General features: G+C 45.9%; 1 protein-coding gene across 6 annotated transcripts in view; it reads right to left on the reverse strand.

Annotated features, from left to right (window-relative positions):
* Positions 1-20,597, reverse strand: part of LOC119174039 (E3 ubiquitin-protein ligase SHPRH) — a 394,742-nt gene that overhangs the window by 340,515 nt on the left and 33,630 nt on the right. For 5 of the 6 annotated variants that reach the window (XM_075894712.1, XM_075894713.1, XM_075894715.1 and 2 more), the window contains 3 exons: positions 15,803-16,061; positions 7,952-8,093; positions 4,395-4,526 (listed from right to left, as the gene is read on the reverse strand). In XM_075894712.1, coding sequence (XP_075750827.1) covers positions 4,395-4,526; positions 7,952-8,093; positions 15,803-16,061 — 533 coding nt within the window. Of the gene's footprint in view, positions 1-4,394; positions 4,527-7,951; positions 8,094-15,802; positions 16,062-20,597 lie in introns of those variants that run through there. The other variant, XM_075894717.1, reaches the window with a different exon arrangement.

A 20,597-nucleotide genomic window follows, 5' to 3' on the forward strand; every position in this document is an offset into this window, starting at 1 on the left:
CCTCGTAGGTAACGTCACTTAGTCGTCGCAGCACTCAATAAGGTGCGAAGTATCTCGTGAGCAACTTTTCGGATAGTTCTCGTCTTGATACAGGCATACACACTCATACCCTGTCCCCGGTTTCGTACATTACAGGTGTATGACGTAGATTATAGCGACCTGCGTCGTTGTACTCTTGCTTTTTGTATATTGTACACGTGCGATCTGCCTGGCTTCCTTTGCGCGTTGAGCGAATGCGTTGGCACTCGTTTCATTGTCATCGCATTGATGTGGCAGCATCGCGTCCAACAGTCTTTACTTCTCGTCTTCGAACAAGGCCGAATGGGGTCATCCATGTGGTTTCTTGTTTAGCAGTGTTATATGCAAACATTATGTAAAGTGGAATCTCATCCCAATTTTTGTGCTCGATGTCCACATACATTGAAAGCATGTCTTCCAGAGTTTTGTTGAACCGCTCGGTCAACCCGTTAGTTTTAGGATGGTAGGCTGTAGACTTACAATGAATAGTACCACTGTGCACCAACACATGATCTAAAAGTGCGACCGTGAATGCGGTTCCGCGATCTGCTATAACGATCAAAGGTGCACTGTGTCTCAACACAACGTTCTCTATGAAAAATCGAGCCACCTTCTCTGCTGTGCCTCTCTGGATGGCTTTGGTCTCGGTGTAGCGGGTAAGGTAGTCGGTCGCCACTATAACCCAGCGGTTCCCAGCCCTGGAGGTAGGAAGTCGACCCAAAAGGTCCATTCTGACCTGGTCAAATGGTGTTGGCGGAACCTCGACTGGGTGTAACAAACCGACTGCTTTGGTCAGAGGTGACTTGTGCAGCTGGCAATCGAGGCAGGTCAGAACATCTTTCATGGCAGCGGTGAGTCTAGGCTAGTAATACCTCGCCTGAGCTCTACCCAGAGAGCGTGTGTAGCCTAAACGTCCAGAGGTAACCTCGTTGTGGCACGCTTGCAATACCTCAAAACGAAGAGCAGTAGAAATGACAAGCAGGTATGTGGACACGACTGACGAGAAGTTTGTTTCGCAAAGGACATCGTTTCACAGACAGAACGACGATAATCATCTTGCTAAGGCTTTGGGTGTGTTTTGGGCTTCGTCCTTCTAAATAACTAATCAAGCCAAGTAGTTCAGGATCGTTACGCTAGAAGTCTGCAATGGTTGACGTGTCGAGGATTCTAAAAAGAGCTGTCTCTTCATCAAGAGAAGGAGCCGACTATCGGCAATCGGGACAGGCAATCCGCATCTGTGTCTCGTTTTCCCAAATTGTACATCATCGCTATATCGAACTCCAGTAATCGAGGGCTCCAGCGTGCTAATCACCCAGATGGATCTTTGAGACTTGTTAAGCAATACAGCCAATGGTGGTCACTGATAAGCTTGAACGGGCAGTCGTACAAGTATGGGCGAAATACCATAATGCCCACACCACCATGAGAAATTCTTTTGCAGTTATCGAGTAATTTGCTTCTGTGTGTGACAATATCCTCGAGCATACGCGTTTGAGGTACAACTTCACACGCTCGCACAATCACTCGCAACTCGCTGCGCTAAAGAACGAAACATCCAGCTAGCATATGCCGCATAGAGAACAATATAAGGTGAACTGCCGCCCCGCTGAAGGCTTAAAGGGAGATACTACTTGAAGACACCACTTTTTTTAATATTCACCCTAGAGCAATGAAACTTGAGCTGTTTATGGAACTTTTTATGCTTATTTCAAATATATAATTAATTTTCTTGCAAGTTACACACTTCTAGCTCTGCAACATGACAAAGTGAAAACCTTAACCCTTTGCCCCCCCTCTTTTCATCGCTAAACTTCCGTAACTTTTTACTATTTATAGTTCATAATGCCTAAAATAAAGTGTAGAGTGCAAATAACTAATTAGGAAGCACATGCAATATATGGAATACGCGTGAAAAATAGTAGACGTAAAAAGTCCATATTTCACCTAACCTAGTAAAGGTATACATAAAATTTTTTATTATACAATAAAATATTGAAATTTAAACTAGATAATTGCATTTGCCATACTTCGAAAAATACTTGGGCAAAGTTTCATGAAAATCCGTGCACTAGAAGTGCCCAAAAAAGGAGAGGAACATTGGAAAAAATGGCAGAATTTGTGTTTTGAGAAAAGCGAGTGTTAAAACTAAAATTGAGTGTTTATTAATGAAAGATATTAAATCAGATGAAATTTGCACATCAAAAAGAACAATCCTTCTTTTAGTGGCCAATGCGACTAAAATACGCCAGAACCATGAGTTTGTCCCTCTCAGCTTTTTCGAGTCGACTCCTCACAGACATTTCGCTCACAGACAGGGCCATGAAACGCTTGCCAAACTTCCGCTCCATCTGGCAGAGCCTTGTGTCAACTGCAAGAAGTTCGACAGGACTGCGAAATCCAAACTAAGTCCAGTGTTATGCCATTTTGCAGCCATGTTTGTGCCACATACTGTCGTACATAATGGCAATGTCGTCCCTGCTAAGTTCTCTCACTGCGAGCTCTTTCGACCTCTAAAGATTGGGGCTGACGTCATCCATTGCCGCATCACAAACTTTCCAGCTGACGGGTGTGAATGACTTTTGATGAATTGGCTTTTCCAAGCCAACAACTGCCGCAAATCGGACCAGCTGCTCGTAGCCTATTCCTACAGAGCGCACCGCACAACGACTTTCACTAGCAAGCAATGCCTTTTTTTCATTTATAACGAAAATAATTACACGAGAAAAGCATTGTTCAGCTGCGCTGCTCGACAAGACATGGACCCCGCAAATAGGTTTCACAGCACATGCAGGCGCGCAGCGGCCAACAGCGGTCCCCGATTCGTACCATGTGATAAGCCAGTCGTGGCGCTCGAAAAACGCGCAGAAGAGTGCTTCTTTTTATTATTTCTTGCGCTGCATCAGCAAGAGAAACTGTTGTTATTTGAAGAGTGAGGCTTGACTCTTCTACTCATGCGATCAACAATGGCGAGTGGCAGCGCATTATCGGCGGCAGGTGGTTGAAGACTGCACACTTTCGACCTTTTAACAGGCACCTTGTGCTCTTTAGATGCAATTTTAAAGCATTTCCAGTTAAGTCTCGGCCTGTATTATTTTTTTTTCATAGCAGTAGAGGTACTAATCTTATCAAAACAGGCGAAAATGAAAAATCGGTAATTTTGAAAAAAACTCGCGTTTTTCGACCCACACCTCCCCTTAACAAGCTCATGTCTTCTTAGTACATGTAACAGTCACTGCACAACACGGTGCGATATCACGCAAAAGTGATAGTATCCCAAAAAAGCTATAGCGTAGTATACGTTGCAAACACGTGTTGACCAACTTGCATTTTTGTCTAAAGTTTAGACATGCGTAGGTAGCGCTACCACGAGTACACGTCGTATCTAAAATAAACTTTTGCACGACGTGTTTTCAACTCATTTTGTTACTTGCCTGGACCTCTTTTCCAGTCCTGAAAAGCACTTATGAAGTTTCATGTCTCTCCGCTTTGATTTGATCTACTAGGTCATAACCGTATACACTGCAGGGCATTATTACTAAGAGGTGAAAAAAGACAAAGCCGACGATGAAATAGGCAGCGAAAGGATGTATACATTCCTGAATACGTCTTCGTTTCTTTATCCTCGATGTCTGTCTGCATGTATTGTGCAAACGCTAAGTGCGTTGGCCTTAAAAATAGCCACTACTCAGAAAAAAAGCGTCAAAGACCTTCGCGATCTCACCATAAATAAAGCACCATCTTCACAGTGTTTCCTGAGCTCGTGCTCTACAATTCAAGCTATTATCGCTTTGACCTAAGAATCCCAATCCCAGAAAAGGAGCAAGTTTTGTTCACAACCTGGGATAAAGGAGAGTTGATCAAAAGACAAGTAACTCCAAACGCTTTCGGGCAACACCTTCAACAGTGCTTAAGAAAACGGCTGCCACACGAGTACATTCGGTTCAGAGTTATTAGTGAAGCTAAACAATCCCTCGAAAGAGGTTGCGTCCTCCATTTTCACTTCGAAGAAAACTGGACTGTAGTACAGGGAGAAGCTGAGTCGTATCACTTGCAAAATATGCAAGTCTCAATATTTACATGCGACATCTCGACTAGAAAAGAAACCTGCAGTTGTGTTGTCATTAACATTGACACTGGCCCCGACACCGTTCACACACACTACGCTCTCGGAAAGGTGCACAGGTGTCTCAAGGGTGTTTTTTTCATATGCACATGTCACATATTTTACATACCTTGAGCACAACAGAAAATTCCTGACCTAAATATATTGATCACGGCAGCTATTGCTCCCTACTCGCTCATTGCTGTTTTTCAATGTACGCCAGTTTTACCAATCAGCCTCCCCTCGGCAGAAGTGATTGCGGAGCTGCACTCACCTTTGTGGGGTCCACCCAGCAGTGTGGGCAGAGGTATTGCTCCTCGCCAGGATGGCATGCCACACGGTGAGAGACATGGCACTTTGGGCACTGCACCATCTCCTCCCCCTCACCGTCCGAGAGACACTCAATCTGGGTGGGGGACACATCACCACTCTACATGAACAAGGGAGCACAGGGGCTCACACAACAAGGCCACTGCAGTTGCACAAGAAGCAGACGTGAAACAAATTTACAACCATACAGCTATAGTGTCACATAACATGAAAGCCTTCAAGAAGCTTCGCAAAGAGATGTATCCCTTTGTCAGGGAGCACCTTGAGCCCTGGTTGTTTTTCTGCAAAAGCACCGCTCACTTACATTGTGATAGCAAACAAACTTACGGGTGCGTGATGGCATCCGGCAGCAGTAACTACTCTGAAATTCAGCTAACCACCATAGATGTGAGTGTGGGGCGCAGAAATCAGTTGTTGGGAGAATCGGGAGTGAAATTTCTAGCTGACTTGGGGAATTATTGATTCTAAGCGACATCTCACAACACAATTTTGGGCTCACGTGTTCTCGGGAGCCTCAACTACCGATTGGCACTTCTTTTTAATGCTCGAAAAGAATTGCAGGGCCCCTTTAGAATGCGTAGACACATGCAGGCCCTTTCGAGGGTAAAAGCTTTCCATGTGTTCCAGGAGCAAGCATTCCTGTAGCCTCAACTCATAAAAATGGCGGTTGCACTTGGCTGCCGACTGCAAATTGCTGTCTTGAGCATTTGCCTAAATTACAGCACCATGTGACATCAAAATCCTGTAGTCCATTTCTGCCCAGCAAACCTAGTTGCATGTCTTTTTCTCAGGGCATCTACCTTTCAACACAGTGTTCACACATAAGGGGGCTATCCTCACTTGGGTGTCCACTAGATTCTTTTTTCAGCTCCCAACAATTGTGTCACGCACAATGTGCCATATTCGAGCCATAATCTTCCCAACACTGTGCGGAAGAAGTGAAGCTGCCGCAAGTCCTACATTGCACAAACAAGACTCTGTGTTAATGACAGACTTAGGGGGCATGCCAATAGTACTGGAAACAGTGTGCATCCTGCCACAGAGCTTGTCTCAAGCCTCGTCTTGGAAAAATGCAGAGACCAAAGTGCAAGAGAAATGTTGCAAGCTTCCTATGAAAGAGCCTGTGTCACTGCACTGTATTAAACAGAAACATTTCTCCTTGAAAACATTTTATGATGAGCACATCAATCTGCATCCCTTCACTGTACAAACGCAAGAGATGCCTTCACACCTCCACAGATGGATGAAATTTGTGCCACTCAGAATCGTCCTACGTTAACCACTGCCAGTCTTCCTTGTTCTGGTGATTTCACATTGTTTCCCTGTATTTTAAATACAACCACATTATTCAAAGTCAACATGTAGAGACAGAACAGCATGCAGAAAACGTTCTGCAAAGGAATACTTGTTGAGGGACATTTCATTTATTTCATTTCCCAAGGAGTCAGGGGTTGTGAGGAGAGTGTTGCATGGGTTTAGGGTTACGTATGGTGGGGAGAAAGTACAAGATGGCATAAGGATGATGGACAAGTGCGACGGTGTCATGAAGTATGTAATTTGGTGTCACTTCACGCCATCACACGCTTGTCTGTCATCCTCTCTCCCCGCTACTCCTAGCCTCGTGAACACAAGCCTATGCAACACTACCTCTCAGACATCGTAGATACTGCAGGTATACATGGCCAAGGAGTCACACAACATCCACAGTGCTGCACGGAATCACCCAAGATGCAGCACAGATATTGCTCTTGGTTCAGTTGCAGCCTTTTCTCGTCATTCATCCATTAGTCTGTATTGGAGAAATATTCCTACAACAATTGCCTTTAGGCGAGTGCAATGAAAAAAAAAAAACATCTGCGTAAAACACCTCAATGTTCAGCATGCACGACAGTTTAACACGAAGAGCATTTATAGCTAATTATCAGTGGTCATGTTGTTTCATCAAAACCAGCGTCTGTGCTATTTAATGATACAAAATGTAGACATTCCTGCGGCCCATCTCTCCGCATCAAATAGTGTACCGATTCTACGCAGTTCTTTGCCTATCAGAATATTAGTGGTGCTGTATAGCAGCAAGATAATGTGTTAATCATCTTGGTATTCTAGACTGTTTGCCAGTTGGCTATTGCTCATTTGTATGGGCAGTATTGCCACTTCACAAAACAGTTTCCATTAAAGCGACCAACAACCGATTTTTTTCAACCCAGTTTTTTCCAGCACGACAGAAAACTTACCCTTCGTAGTGTTCGTAGCCGCAGTAGCTAATCACAAAAGTATGCAGTTATTTTATAAGCAGTATTTTTCTACTTAAAAGGCTCTGAACACAAATGAGCCCTTCCATCCAACAACGCTGAGAACTGATAGCAACACCAGTATCCTTTCTGGCAACTTGTGCATGCTGTCATTGTCCTGCTTTCGCAGGAGTTCCTGTAACAATGCTTAACCAGGTCTATTCTGAGCTTTACAACTATTTTTGAAAATAACAAGCCGTTACAATGAGACGATGTGGCTTTATTCAGCTTCTCTGTATTTGTACCGTGCTGCGTGTGCCTGTGCCCAAGGTTGTTGTGCCTGTGTCGCGGATGACTTGTCCTGTCATCATTACTCTCTCGACACACAAGCCAAGCCAAGTCACCGAAAATGGGAGGAGGAGGTGGAAAGAAGCAGGAAGGACAGGGCGCTGCGCATATGTGCGGCCGTTACGTGCATAGCTGTGCGCGGTCATACACATAATTTGTGATACAAATTGTAGGTAGAAAAACCACATCGCTCCAAAATCTTAGCGACCTAGAAACAACTGTACGATTTCATGAGCATGCAGAAAAGTTTCTCAAGAAGCACTGACGAGCATGGGATCATTACATCATGCGAAGCCAACGCCAATTTAATGTGTACTACTAATACGGGTATATGTGTACATTTTTATAGAGTAATAACTTTTACTATAAAGAAGCAAACAATATTTCTATACCAACAGGAAAATTGTTGACTGCATACACTAGTTTAGGGTCACAAGACTGGGTACATCTGATGATTGAAGTTTCTGTGACCAGGTGTCGCCACAGGCTACTTTCGCAATTTTCAATAAAGAAATAAAAATATAACTCCACTTTTCACGAGAAAAACAGGGTTGGTTTGAGTCACTAGGAGGGACAATTTTTCCACCCGTGCAGTCACCTCATTTCATGTTCTGAGCATTTGTTGGTCCAGCACAGGTTTACCTTGAGTCAACTTCATGCATTATAACAAAAAATTTACGACCCACAACATTATTTCATACTTAACAGAAGCTCATAACTCGTGTGCCTACACCTGTAAATGGTACATACTGCTCTTGTATGCTTCCTTGCCCTTTCTAACATTATCATTTATTATAGTTACAGTTTTATTCATACCATGACGTCCTTACTAGCATTGCTTGTCACTGCTCCCACTTTGTTGCTCACGTAATGCACCTACTTTGAAGAACTCCATGAAAGTGAGATCAAATAAGAGACCCACCAGGGTGAGATCAGAGGTGGGCGGCATTGGGTGCAGAAGGATGCACGCAAGCATCTCCACTGTCTTGCCAAGTCCCATTTCGTCAGCCAAGATGCCACCGGGTCTACATGTGGCCATGAAGTCCATCTTCTTCTCAACAAAGCTGCAGCACCAAACCATTAGGCAACACCATCATCTGGTGATGTATCACCCTAATATTGCTTGGTCATTTTTTGGTGTAAAGCATTGCCAGCTTATTTTGTTTGTTCTCAATTTATGTCACTTTTTCACTGCACAGAGGAAGCAAGAAACAGGTTCGTAGAAGCACTACTATACAAGACTGGTTATTGTGAGCAACCCAATTTTTTGGCAACGTGGCTTAGTTTTAGGCTTAGCATCCAAAAGCAACTCTCCTTCCCAACAGAGGGTTCCTCGTGAGATACTTTCAAGTGTTCTGAAGGTTGCTTGGTGGCCTTTCACCTCAGGACAAAAAGAAAGAGTAAAAGAAAGTGAGGTAAAGATCGAAAAAAAAAAAACCAAAGAAAGAGAGGAAACCATAGGAATAAAAACGAAGATGGCCACCTAGCTCCACTGTTCTATCAGTCAGAAGCTGGCTTGATTTTTCATTGTTTTTCTTTTTCCTGCTTAGACGATGTGTGCGCACTGCCTGCAGGTGAGACATCAATGACAGGCCTACCAAGACGAGCTGTGCACCCTGGAGGCGAGGTAATGGGCTCCCACATACATGCATTGTACTCGAGCCATGACCCAACACCTTGAGCATGATACGCAATTTTCTAAAAACCACCAGTCACACAGCAATGTACAGGCTTTTACGACGCTCATCCTAGTAGAAAAAAAAATTGGGGCAGCTTCGCATTGCGAGTGCCAAGCTTGAAGAAAGTTCTACGGTTTTCGTTCTCTTTTCCTGCTTGCAAGCAATGACAGCCCCTAAACTGCTCTGCACTCACCATCAGACCCTCAAAGAACTGGAAAAAGACTGCTCCTTGGTGTATATTATAGTATGTGGTTGTGCCTGCATTACGCTTAGCCATACCATCATGCAATGACATCGTATGACAGCCAGGGCCTTTCAAGTGCTCTAACAGTCATCCTTAAAAGATTTCCTACATACATCATAAAGCACATCATCAACATGTAATGTGGCAAAAGGACTACAAACTCATGTAAGGGCACGTTTCGTGGATTAATCAGCATATGGATGTAACCAGGGCTTAAAGTCAGCGAAGACCGAGGGGGCGCCTGGCCTCCCTCCATTCTTTAAGGAGGGGCTCAGCACACAATATTAATAAGAACTTACACACAATGATGCCAAGAGAAGTAAAGCGATAGTGTGGACCATAATAATTAGAGAGTAACTTGGGTGATACACCAGGGGCACAGGGCGGTACATGCAGCCATACAAGTGCTCCAGGAACGAATGTTAGTGCAGAACAATGGTCATCGTCACGGGTCTCCTCCTGGCGCTGTTGGTTGGCTGTAGTAAGCCGCTTGGCTAGCTTGCGGCACTTTTCTGCGTAACGAGCGGCTTTCGAGACAGGTGTGCATTTGGAGGAATCTGGCGAGTATAGCAGCAAAGTGTCGATGGTGTGCGATGATTAGCGACCACACAGGAGAAAAAAATGGGGAAAACTGGGTAGTGACTTGCGTAGTGGTGTTATACGCGTATGTCACAAATGGAAGAATGAGGTCCCAGTTTGTTTGACCAGAAGTGACATGCGTCTCGAGCATGTACCCCAGAGTACGATTAAACTGCTCAGTCAAACCGTTCGTTTGTGGGTGGTAGGCTGTACTCTTCCGGTGTACAATATGGCACTGTTGAAGAAGTGCTTGGATTACATCGGAGAGGAAAACAGGCCCTCGGTCACTGAGGAGTTCGCGAGAAGGACCATGACGAAGCACAAAACGATTGAGTATGAAAGTTGCGACGTCTTGTGCTGCAGCTGTGGGGAGAGCAGCAATTTCAGTGTACCGTGTAAGATCATCTACAGCCACGATAGCCCATCAGCCTGCCGTTATCAATGGTAGTCGTCCGTAGAGGTCCATTCCACCTACACGGTTGAATGGGCAGTTTGGGCATGGAAGTGGCTGCAATGAAACTGTTGCAAGATGTGGCCGGTTTTCTTGCCACTGACATTTGTGGCAGCCGCGAATGAACTAGCAGACGAAGGTAAATATTCCACGCCAATAATACCTTTTTCGCAGGTGCTCGTAGGTCTTGAAAACACTGGCATGAGCACATTGCGGGTCGGAATGAATTGACGCGCAGATAATAGGGCGCAGCGTTCGGGGAATGACTAGTAGCCATTTCTTACCATCTGCGGAATAGTTGCGCCGGTACAAAAGGCCACCTCGAATACTGAAGCGCGGAGCCTGGCGGCGCAGGGTTCGTGTGGTTGGAAGTGTCGGTGCCTCGGCTAACGCGTCAAGAAGCGAGCGATCTATGGGTCATTGCGTTCTGCAGAAGAGATGGTGTCCTCGTCAAGAGTTGACAGCATGTTGTCCGAGGAAACAGATGCAATGTGCGGGGATAGAGGAGATCGCGACAGTGCATCAGCATCGGTATGCTTGTGGCCAGAACGGTATACAACGCGGATGTCATATTCTTGAAGCCGAAGAGCCCAGCAGGCAAGACGACCCGATGAATCCTTGAGCGATGACAACCAGCATAATGCGTGGAGGTCCGTAACTACATCAAAAGTATGGCCATAAAGGTATGGGCGGAACTTGACAAGTGCCCAAACAATCGCCAAGCATTCCTTCTTGGTGACGCTGTAGTTCGATTCAGCCTTGGTGAGAGTTCTTCTGGCGTAGGCGACGACATACTCGGCGAATCGAGGCTTGGTTGCGAGAGAGCTGCACCGAGGTCGACACCACTGGCGCCTGAATAGCCAAGTAGCTTAGACGGTCGCCTACGAATTATGGGTACACAAGTTTTGAACCCTGCCACCTTGTGAGCAATTTTTAGAGCAATAGCTATTATGAGATCACAACACAGTTTACGTCCGCATCATGCTAGTCATCGTTGACGTTGCATTTTACAATGAGCAACAAGGAAATCGATTCGAAGTCCACCAGATGCTCCACGTGCCGTTGGGTCGAAATAAAAAAGCGATGCTTCCCGCTCAGATAGTAGTTGCAATCATCGCTGAACTTGTCACAGGTGAATTGAGAGGAGCTGGCACAGCTTGATTCCGCGTTGGATGACATCGACATCTTGCTTTTCGCGCATCGGAAGAGACACCCGAGCTATGTTTACACCTGACCAGCCGATTTATTGATTGATATGTGGGGTTGAATGTCCCAAAACCACCATATGATTATGAGAGACGCCGTAGTGGAGGGCTCCGGAAATTTCGACCACCTGTAGTTCTATAACGTGCACCCAAATCTGAGCACACGAGCCTACAACATTTCCGTCTCGATCGGAAATGCAGAAGCCGTAGCCAGGACTCGATCCCGCGACCTGGGGTCAGTAGCCAAGTACCTTAGCCACTAGACCACCACGGCAGGGCGACACACTTGACCAGTTGCAGCAGAGTGTAGCTGATCTCGTGATGTCATCGGCGACGGATTCTCGCAACGTTGTCCGATACTCACCATGGATGAGGGAGCAGCTCCCTGTTCCGGTTTATATTTTGACTTGTTTATTGCTAAAATTAAAAATATTTACGAATGCCCGGGCAAATAAACCGCCCTAGCTCTTGCAGGACCATCAATAGTATTTGAAAACAGCATTATCTCAGTATGGTCGAAAATGTACCCAAGTTCCCCTTTAGGGCCACGTATAGAGGGTGCATAGCAAATTCAAAAAGGTTTTATGAACTAAATGTTTGAAATATGCACTAGAAACAGGACGTCACTACCACGTTCAACTCGTAAAGGCAAAGCTTTAGGGTCCCTTAATTTTTAAAACACCAAACATAAAGCCAGGTGTTACATAATGCAAATTGCACAAGGAGTGGGTCGTCGAATTCTCCAACCCTTTGCAAAAGCTTGACGTTGTTCACCTATTAACTGTGGCACATACACAGTGTGGGGTTGATGAGTGATTGATATGTGGAGTTTAACGACCCAAAACCACCATATGATGATGAAAGACACCATAGGAGAAGGCTCCGGAAATTTCGACCACCTGTAGTTCTATAACGTGCACCCAAATCTGAGCACACAGGCCTACAGCATTTTCTCCTTTATCGAAAAGGCAGCTGCCGCAAATAGGATTCGATGCCGGGACCTGCGGGTCAGTCGTGTACCTTAGCCCTAAGACCACTGCGGCTGGGCTTCCCCTGCAGGGTATTGTGGGGATTACACAATCTCTCTGGCATAATTCTTTATTGTAGTAAGCCACAGCACAAAAAAAAATGGCCCAGTTTGCTGCTAGTGTGCAGTGGCTACAACACTTCTCTGTAGAATGACAAAGGATGGCGTAGTGAATGCCTCCTGCCTACTAATTACACAATCATTTATGGCGTAGTGGGTACCCAGCAAGTGTGCTTGCAGCAGCTACCCAAAGACTGTTTAAAAAAGGCCCTGAAAGGCAGCTCTTCCACCTCTCGCTGCGGCATTTCTGCGCGTTCCACGCAGGCCTGGCATTTTTTTTTTTTTTTTTTGTTGTTGTTGTTTTCCACTAAGATTTTCTCTTTCTCTTCTTTTCCATCTCATTCTTTCTCTCCCCCACTTTCTAGCCATAATACAGATAGCCGAAAAGAACTCAACACATTTTGCAGTGTGACAGCATGCCTGTATTTGATGACATTGAGATGCAATCAGTTTGCCAAAATCAGAGATCACAGAATAATTTAAAGGGCCAGTAAACAACTCAACGTCTAAAAATTGTTATGAAGAGAAATATGCGCACTTTTACTAAAGAAACTGGCTGCCGCAAACATTTTGCAAATGCATGCTACAGTAAGATGGTAGGCCACTCAAAAACAAAAACTTTTTTAGGAGCAGGCAGCATTGAAATAACTTTTTCCTCAAAACCAGCATGTCTTATTTAATTTACCCAGCTATTTACAGTGCAAAATATTAAATATTTATTTATTGGGAAATAATCTTTGTCAAAAATTGCATTAAAAGGGCTAGCCACGCCAGCTGTGATGAGTGACTAATGGTGGCTTTATTCAGTAAAGCTTTGACATTTGTGTAACTAATGGCTGGAGCTATGCAGTGAACTTGAATAAATATTATGCAGTGAATATCAAGGAAGTAATGCTAAAGAACAAAGAAAAACGGGGAAAAAGAGCCAATTTAGACTGAACCTGTTGGAGAATTCAGCTGTGAAATGAGAAATATTCGATGGATTTCTTTTATTCTAGTTCACTACACAGATATATGTGTTGTAAATCATTGTGCGAAATTTCAGTTCAAAGTATACGCTGAGAAATATGTTATGAAAGTTTGCGTCGCAACATTTGGAGCAAATTGTTATTTTCAGAAAAACGTAAACAAAGATTTCCGAGCTTGTAAAAAGGGTCACAATCTTCGCATGCAGGCCTAAAATGCACCAGATTTATAGCTGGGCCCTTCTGTGGAAGCATTACTGTCTCCTTTTGTACGGGTGGCTGCTCGTCTTTTCTTCCTGGCCTGTTTTTTTCATCCACTGACTTGCGTTTAGCATTCTGCATGCGCAGGTGATCCCTGGTGGTGCAAGCTTTCGCCGTGTGGTACCCTGGTTCTATGCCAGCTTGCCTCAGGATATCTAGGGTGCTTACACTGCCATTATTAAAGTGTGCCACAGCATCATGCAAGGTAAACATTACTGTAAGCAAGCTTACGTAGACCTCTTTGGGTGCCCGCTGCCATATTAGACCATTGAAATACTTATTAGAATTTTGAGTCTTTTCATGAAGGCACTTCATTAGAAGTTCATCAGAGCACAGATCACTATAGACAGTTTTAACTTTGTTGAGCACATCATTTGGAAGTCTTCCTTTGTGTACATATTTCCCTTGGCCGAGTGCTTCGACCCTTTGGTATCCGCACCAGCTTTTAGGTCCAAGTGGACACAAGCCATGTCTCGGCTGCTTGTTGGTAGAGCTGCAATGAAAAAGACTGGCAAGGGTAGCCTTTTTCATTGCAGAAAGGTTCCCCACATTAGCCCTTATGGCGATGCCATAGTAGTTTTGCAGGCGGTCAATGAGGGCATCAGTGAGCTTTCCCTTACCACCGAGTCAACGCACTGTCTTCTTCAGTTTTCAAAGGCCGCAGCCAACATGCTTCTGGACATGCCCAATACATTCCAGTTTCTGCACACTCTTTCCATACATGTAATATGGTCCAAGTGGCCTAAGTATACAGCCATAGTAGCGTTGACAAGTGGAACAAATGTAGAACGAAGCCTGAAGTAGCCTGACCAAGGCAAACAACAAAAATTCCGACGAGCATCACGTCCCCCTTGTGGCTGTTGTTAGAGATTAACGAAGACTTTTAAACACAAAGTTGTATTTAATGACATCATCTTATATAACAGTCACAATAAAATGCATAAAGTATTTTGAACAGATAGACGAAACAACACTTGCTTCTGAAAGCAATTTTTTGAAACCGAAACCACATTTGGAAATGTGGTTTCGGTTTTGCTATAGGCACATAGGGTATAGAAAACTTGCTGTAACTCGCAAACTAATGACGCTAGGAGGATAATGTTTGCTGCAACATATATGTGAATGTTTGGGCAAGCAAGAAAAACAAAACCCTAAAAATTTATTACGCGAAAAAAAAAAAAAGACTTTTGAAGGTGGCCTACCACCTTTACGAAGCTAGAGGGGTTAGAACACGATTTTAGCACGACTTCAACACCCTTGTGTGCCATGGAGAAGGGAAAGGTGTAGCTCGTCATCATCACTTCGCCAACTTCTAAAACGTGACATGATGTGAGCGATTTGTCATCAGCGCACAGCGAATGACTGACCAGGACATTCCAGGCATGAGCCTGTGTCATAGTGGCGTGGAGAAAGAAAGCACAGTTCGAGGAGCACCCCTCCCTTTGCGGCAAATTATCAAGATGCCTCTTTATCTAGGAGGCTTTCTTTCTGGTAATACCACTCCTTCCGGTAGTCTCGGGCTCGGCAGAGGGCAGCACAGGAAAATGAAAATGCTGACTGCGCTAATGCTGACCTGCTCGGCCGAAACTGCCTCACTACAGGGCCAAGGCCCCATTCCGTAGGTGCAAATGACGAATCGGCAAGCTCAGTGGCATGTCTAGTTTCCCATGAGCAAGCTTGCAACACTGCACATACGAGGGGAATTGTTTTTCGAAATGGAGGGTCTGTGCAGTGCCCAGAGCTGTAATTTACTGCCAATGAATAAGATATCAATCAGTTCGGGCTGACTCCTCAAGCATGCGCAGCTTAACAGAACGCTGGCATAAGGAAATGCGACTGCTGCAATGAGTGAGACTACCTTTGTGCTGTGTACATTTTCATGTACACGGGCATGTGCTGCCTACCGATTCCTGTCTAGACAAGATGCACGTCACTCCAAGGTGGCCCCTCCATTTTAGCCGTGGTTAGGGGCTGCCCACACATACTTTCACTCATACACACAAAGCATGGAGCAAGCTTGACCTTCCGTATAATCTCTGACATTATGCGGAACCTCATGGTGAAAATCTGATTAGAGAGTCAACTTAATAAAGTAAAAGAACCTTTACGCAAAAATATACAGTGCCGACGTGTCGTTTATGATTACTCATGCAAGCAAAATGCCAGCCCCAACTTCTCTTTGACTTATTTGGAGGCAATTCAAAGATAGGTAAAGTAAGAGCCCATATCTGCAAGTAAAACACAAGTTAGAGAGAGAGAGCTTTCAGACAGAAAATAGTGTAAATCTTTGAATCATTCTCACAAGCCTGCGTATTTGTTGTAGTAAAGTAGTTTCCCATAGCAGTCAACCAGTGGCGTGTACAGGAAATTATCCGTCGAGGTGCAAGTGACTGGCTCTTCTCGCTTCAGCATCCAACTGACCACTTGCTTTTGATACGGCCGCAGTGTTGGCCGCAACGCCGCATGTTGAACAGCGTCCACATCTGGCTGTGACGATTGGGCAGCCGCGATCCTCGCATAAAGCAAGTCAAGGTCCTGCCTTCGAAATTTCTCTGTGTGCCCTGTGAAAAAAACAATGGTGGCATAGGACATGCGCTGTGCAAACCTAATCTGGCAAATATGAAGGGAGTGGATCCACAAAATGTCAAGCAGAAACTTATGTCTAACAGAAACATCACATGGCATATAGCAATGACTTTGTGACACAGCATAACCAGAAAGATAAACGTACAAATACAAGCGAAATCCAAACACCTGTCAGAGCACCATCCATGTTGTTGTCAGCAGTTTGCTTTTCAACTTGTATTTAGAAAGGCTGTGCGATGATGTCTTTCGAATAAATGTCAAAACACGCATTCACATTTACTCTGTCTTTAACAGCTATGCAACACTGTCAAGGCAGGCAAAACAACAAACAAATTTTCCTTTTTAATATGCATCGTGGTGTACTGTGATGCAGAAGCAACAATTTATCATCTACTGCCCCCGTTAGAAGCACTGCATGAAAGCAAAGAAACTGTACTGAATGTGACAGATTCTTCGAGTTTATCTGAGCTACCCAGGCAGGCAAGCTGCTCTTGATCTTAGATATGGCATGCACAAATACATTAGACTTGGGATGACTTATCAATAGAGAAACATGGTAGAAACGATATTGCCACCCGCACGTAGTAGGTCGATGATAAGAGCGGCTCTCAACCTGGAAGAAAACAGAAGATCGCATGCTTCTTCTCTGCTCGAGAGCCAGCCACGATTGACGCATTGTCCAGCAGCTATCTGCTTGGTGGCTTAATAAATCCCCCAGTACTTCTGAATCATCGTGACAAACTAGTAGAGGTGCTGGATGGTCTCAAAGATGTTGCAGACCCCCCCCCCCCCCCCCCCCCAGCAAGCCGTGATACAAATCCAGTGCCAGTCGACACCCCCGTGCATCAGGCCAGCCACCGAATCAAGAGATTGCCTCCAGAAGTCAACGATAATGCTCCCACCACGTCGACAAATATGACCAGCCGCTTCGGTGCAAACCTCGTCAACCTGCACGAAAAGCACGACGTCGAACCACTATATGTTAGAAAGCCCACGGGTACCGGCGACGTTCCATGGCCGAGCGCGATGATGTTGAGGACTGGTTGGCCGACTTCGAGCGTGTAGCCACCTTGAACCAGTGGGACGACATGGCGAAACGGGGTCGCTTCTATTTCTACCTCGAGTACGGGTCATGTATGTGGTATCAAAATTGAGAGGAGCTGCTGACGATGTGGCTCGAATTTTCTCGTAGACTTCTGCAGACCTACGCCAGTGCTGATCGCCAAGAACGAGCTGAACGAGCTATTTTGACCTGCGCCCTGTTGCCAAACGAAACTGTGACCATGTACATCGAAGACATGATGCGCCTCTACCAATAGGCCGACCCAAGAATGATGGAGGACAAGTAGCGTCGCTTGATGCACGGTGTCAAGGAGCAGCGTTTTGTCGGCCTCGTGCGAAGCCCTCAGAAAACGGTTGCAGAGTTCTGCAGCAGCGCTGCAGAACTCTGTGATCTCTGCTCCAGCAAAATGCTGCAGCAGTGATCCAACCAATTCGACAGGCAAGTCAGTGGCATGTCCACTGCTGACATTTTTGCCGCCAGTGGAACCAGCAATGACTGCCTACGTGAACTCATTCGTAATATAGTACGTGAAGAGTTTCAAAAGGCTGGTGTAACACTTCATCCTACGGTTAGTTCAATTGCAGCTGTGATCAAGAATGAGCTGCATCAGGCCCTCCAAGACACCTTACCTCCTGATACAGCTGCGCCGGCTCCTGCTGAATACCGCCATGGGACAACCTAGGCATAAGCCTTGAAGCACCCTGTTGCCCCGCCGCCATTGTTCATTCATCCTGTTCCTACGGTTTAACTCCAGTCAGCGCAGCACATACCGTACTACGATGGCACGTACACGTCATGACGCTTGTCCATGACGCTTCTGTCGCCTATCGTTCGGTGCAACCAGTCCGGGTGCATCGACGATTGGCACAAGTCTCCTCAGAAGTCGGATGTTTGGCGCACACCTGATCGCCGGCCTCTATGCTTTCAATGGTCTGACATCAACTGCTACTGCAAAGGAAAGCCGGCTTTCACTCACCATAGCAGTGACAATTGATGGTTGTGTAGTTAATGCGTCAGTGGACACCAGCACAGACTATTCCATACTGAGCACGAAACTGACGACGCAGCAGAAGAAAGTTATCACGCCGTGGCATAACTCGCAGATTCGGACAGCTGGTGACCACGTCGTTACTCCGCTGGGTAGCCTGCGCAACTAGAGTACAGATTCAAGCATATACATTTGTAGCAAGCAGCCTTGTTATGCGTGAATGCTCCTATGATATCATTCCGGGAGTTGATCTCCTACAGTAGAATGGAGCTATCATTGATCTGCAAAAGTAACGCGTCACGTTCTCAGCCCAGCGATCATTCAACGTGCAGAATGACGAAAGGCGTGTCGACATACTCCGTGTTTCTTAACAGAGCGTGACGCTTCCTCCACGAGCAAGTGTTCTAGTCGACATCACATGCTGTGGTTTGGGCGACGGCGAAATCATGGTGGAAACAAACTTATAACCTGCAGCTAGGCATTTGTGTAGCTAGAAGTGTAAGACACTTTCGTGATGGCCGATCTGAATTGCTCGTTACCAACTTTAGCAACGAGCATCATCACCTTTACTGAGGCATTTCGATAGCGTTTGTCCACAAAGTAGCAAACGTTCCCAACTGTCTCACGTCAGAACTGGATTCGGGGATCAGGATTGATGGACAGATGAGGATTGCTGTCAATCGATCCTGATCTGTTCACCGATAACCAGACTGCGCTGCCAGTGCTCTTGTTTGAGGTCAGGTCTTGCTTCGCAAGTTCGTCAAAGATCCGCCAGGCGTCCATCACTCAACCCAGGATCATCACGTACGAGGAGGCACGTTTGATACACCATCACCGTTATCGCGTGTCGGCTAAAGAACGTTAAGCGATACATACGTAAGTTCACGAGATGCTTGACGATGACGTTATCGAACCATCCAACAGCTTGTGGTCATCTCCAGTCGTCGTTGTCAAAAACACGGACGGGTCGCTATGCTTTTGCGTCGACTACCGGAAGCTTAACAATGTGACCAAAAAGGATGTGTACCCGCTGCCGCGCTGAATAGACTCTGCTGGATAGACTTCGTCGTGCCCATTATTTTACTTCTCTCGATCTCAAAAGTGGGTACTGGCAAATCGAGGTAGATCAGCGAGACCACAAGAAAACAGCCTTCGTGACTCCAGACGACCTATACCCGTTTCGAGTACTCTCTTTTGGCTTGTGTTCAGCGCCGGCAACTTTGCAGCGAATGATGGACACTGTCCTCACAGGGCTCAAGTGGCAGACTTGTCTTGTCTACGTTGATGATGTGGTGGTCTTTTCTTCCACGTTTATGCAGCACCTTCACCGCCTGTGCAGCGTGCTGGAGGCTATACGATCGGCAGACCTCACACTAAAGCCCCAGAAGTGCCACTTTGGCAATGAGGAACTGAAATTTCTTGGACATGTAGTTAGCACCAAAGGGGTCCAGCCCAATCCAGACAAGCTTGCCGCTGTTGCCGAATTACCAGCTCCTGTCGATAAGAAAGCCGTCCGGCGCTTTCTTGGTTTGTGTGCCTACTATCGCCGGTTCATTCACGGCTTTTCACAGAAAGCGGAACCCCTGAATCTTCTCTCAAGGATAGACATGCCGTTTGTCTGGGAAAATGAGCAACAAGCAGCTTTTGATGAGCTGCGACAGCACATGCAATCAGCGCCCGTTCTCGCTCGTTTCGACGGTGATGTCGACACGGAGGTGCATACTGATGCTAGTAACATTGGTCTAGGCGCAATGCTCGTTCAGCATCTAGATGACATTGTAAGAGTGATAGCCTACACCAGCCGCTCTCTATCACGTGCTGAGCCGAATCGTTCCACTATGGAGAAAGAGTGCCTCACAGTCGTGTGGGCGATCACCAAATTTCGCCCATACCTTGATGGTAGCCCCTTCAAGATAATGACAGACCACCGCGCCCTCTGTTGGTTAGCAAGTTTGCACTACCCTTCAGGACGACTAACATGGTGGGGCTTGCGCCTGCAGGAATTTGATGTCACCATCGTTCATATGTCTGGCTGAAAGCATGAAAACGCTGGCACACTTTCACGCGCGCCCCTTCATCTTGTTAGTCAGGAGGACGACGAAGGTTTCCTGGGCGCCATTAGCTCATCAAACTTGAGCAAACGGCAAGGAGATAACACAGAAATTAATCTAATCATCGATCACTTAGAACGCCAGGATGCAACCATACCTTGACATTCATCCCGCTCGTTGACGTCGTTCTGCCTGCGAGACAGTGTGCTATACAAGAAGAGCGCCCGTTCGAACGACCGTGCTGACCTCCTGGTGGTTCCTCGAAACATGCGAGACGACGTCCTCTTCGCTTGCCATGAGGAACCCACATACGGTTATCTGGGCTACTCATGGACACTTGCCAGAGTGAGCGAGAAGTACTATTGGCCCGGGCTTTCGGCAAGCGTCAAAAAATACGTCAAGGGCTGTT

Source organism: Rhipicephalus microplus, chromosome 5 (genome assembly GCF_043290135.1).
Source record: "Rhipicephalus microplus isolate Deutch F79 chromosome 5, USDA_Rmic, whole genome shotgun sequence".
In the NCBI taxonomy this organism is placed as follows: Eukaryota; Metazoa; Arthropoda; class Arachnida; order Ixodida; family Ixodidae; genus Rhipicephalus; species Rhipicephalus microplus.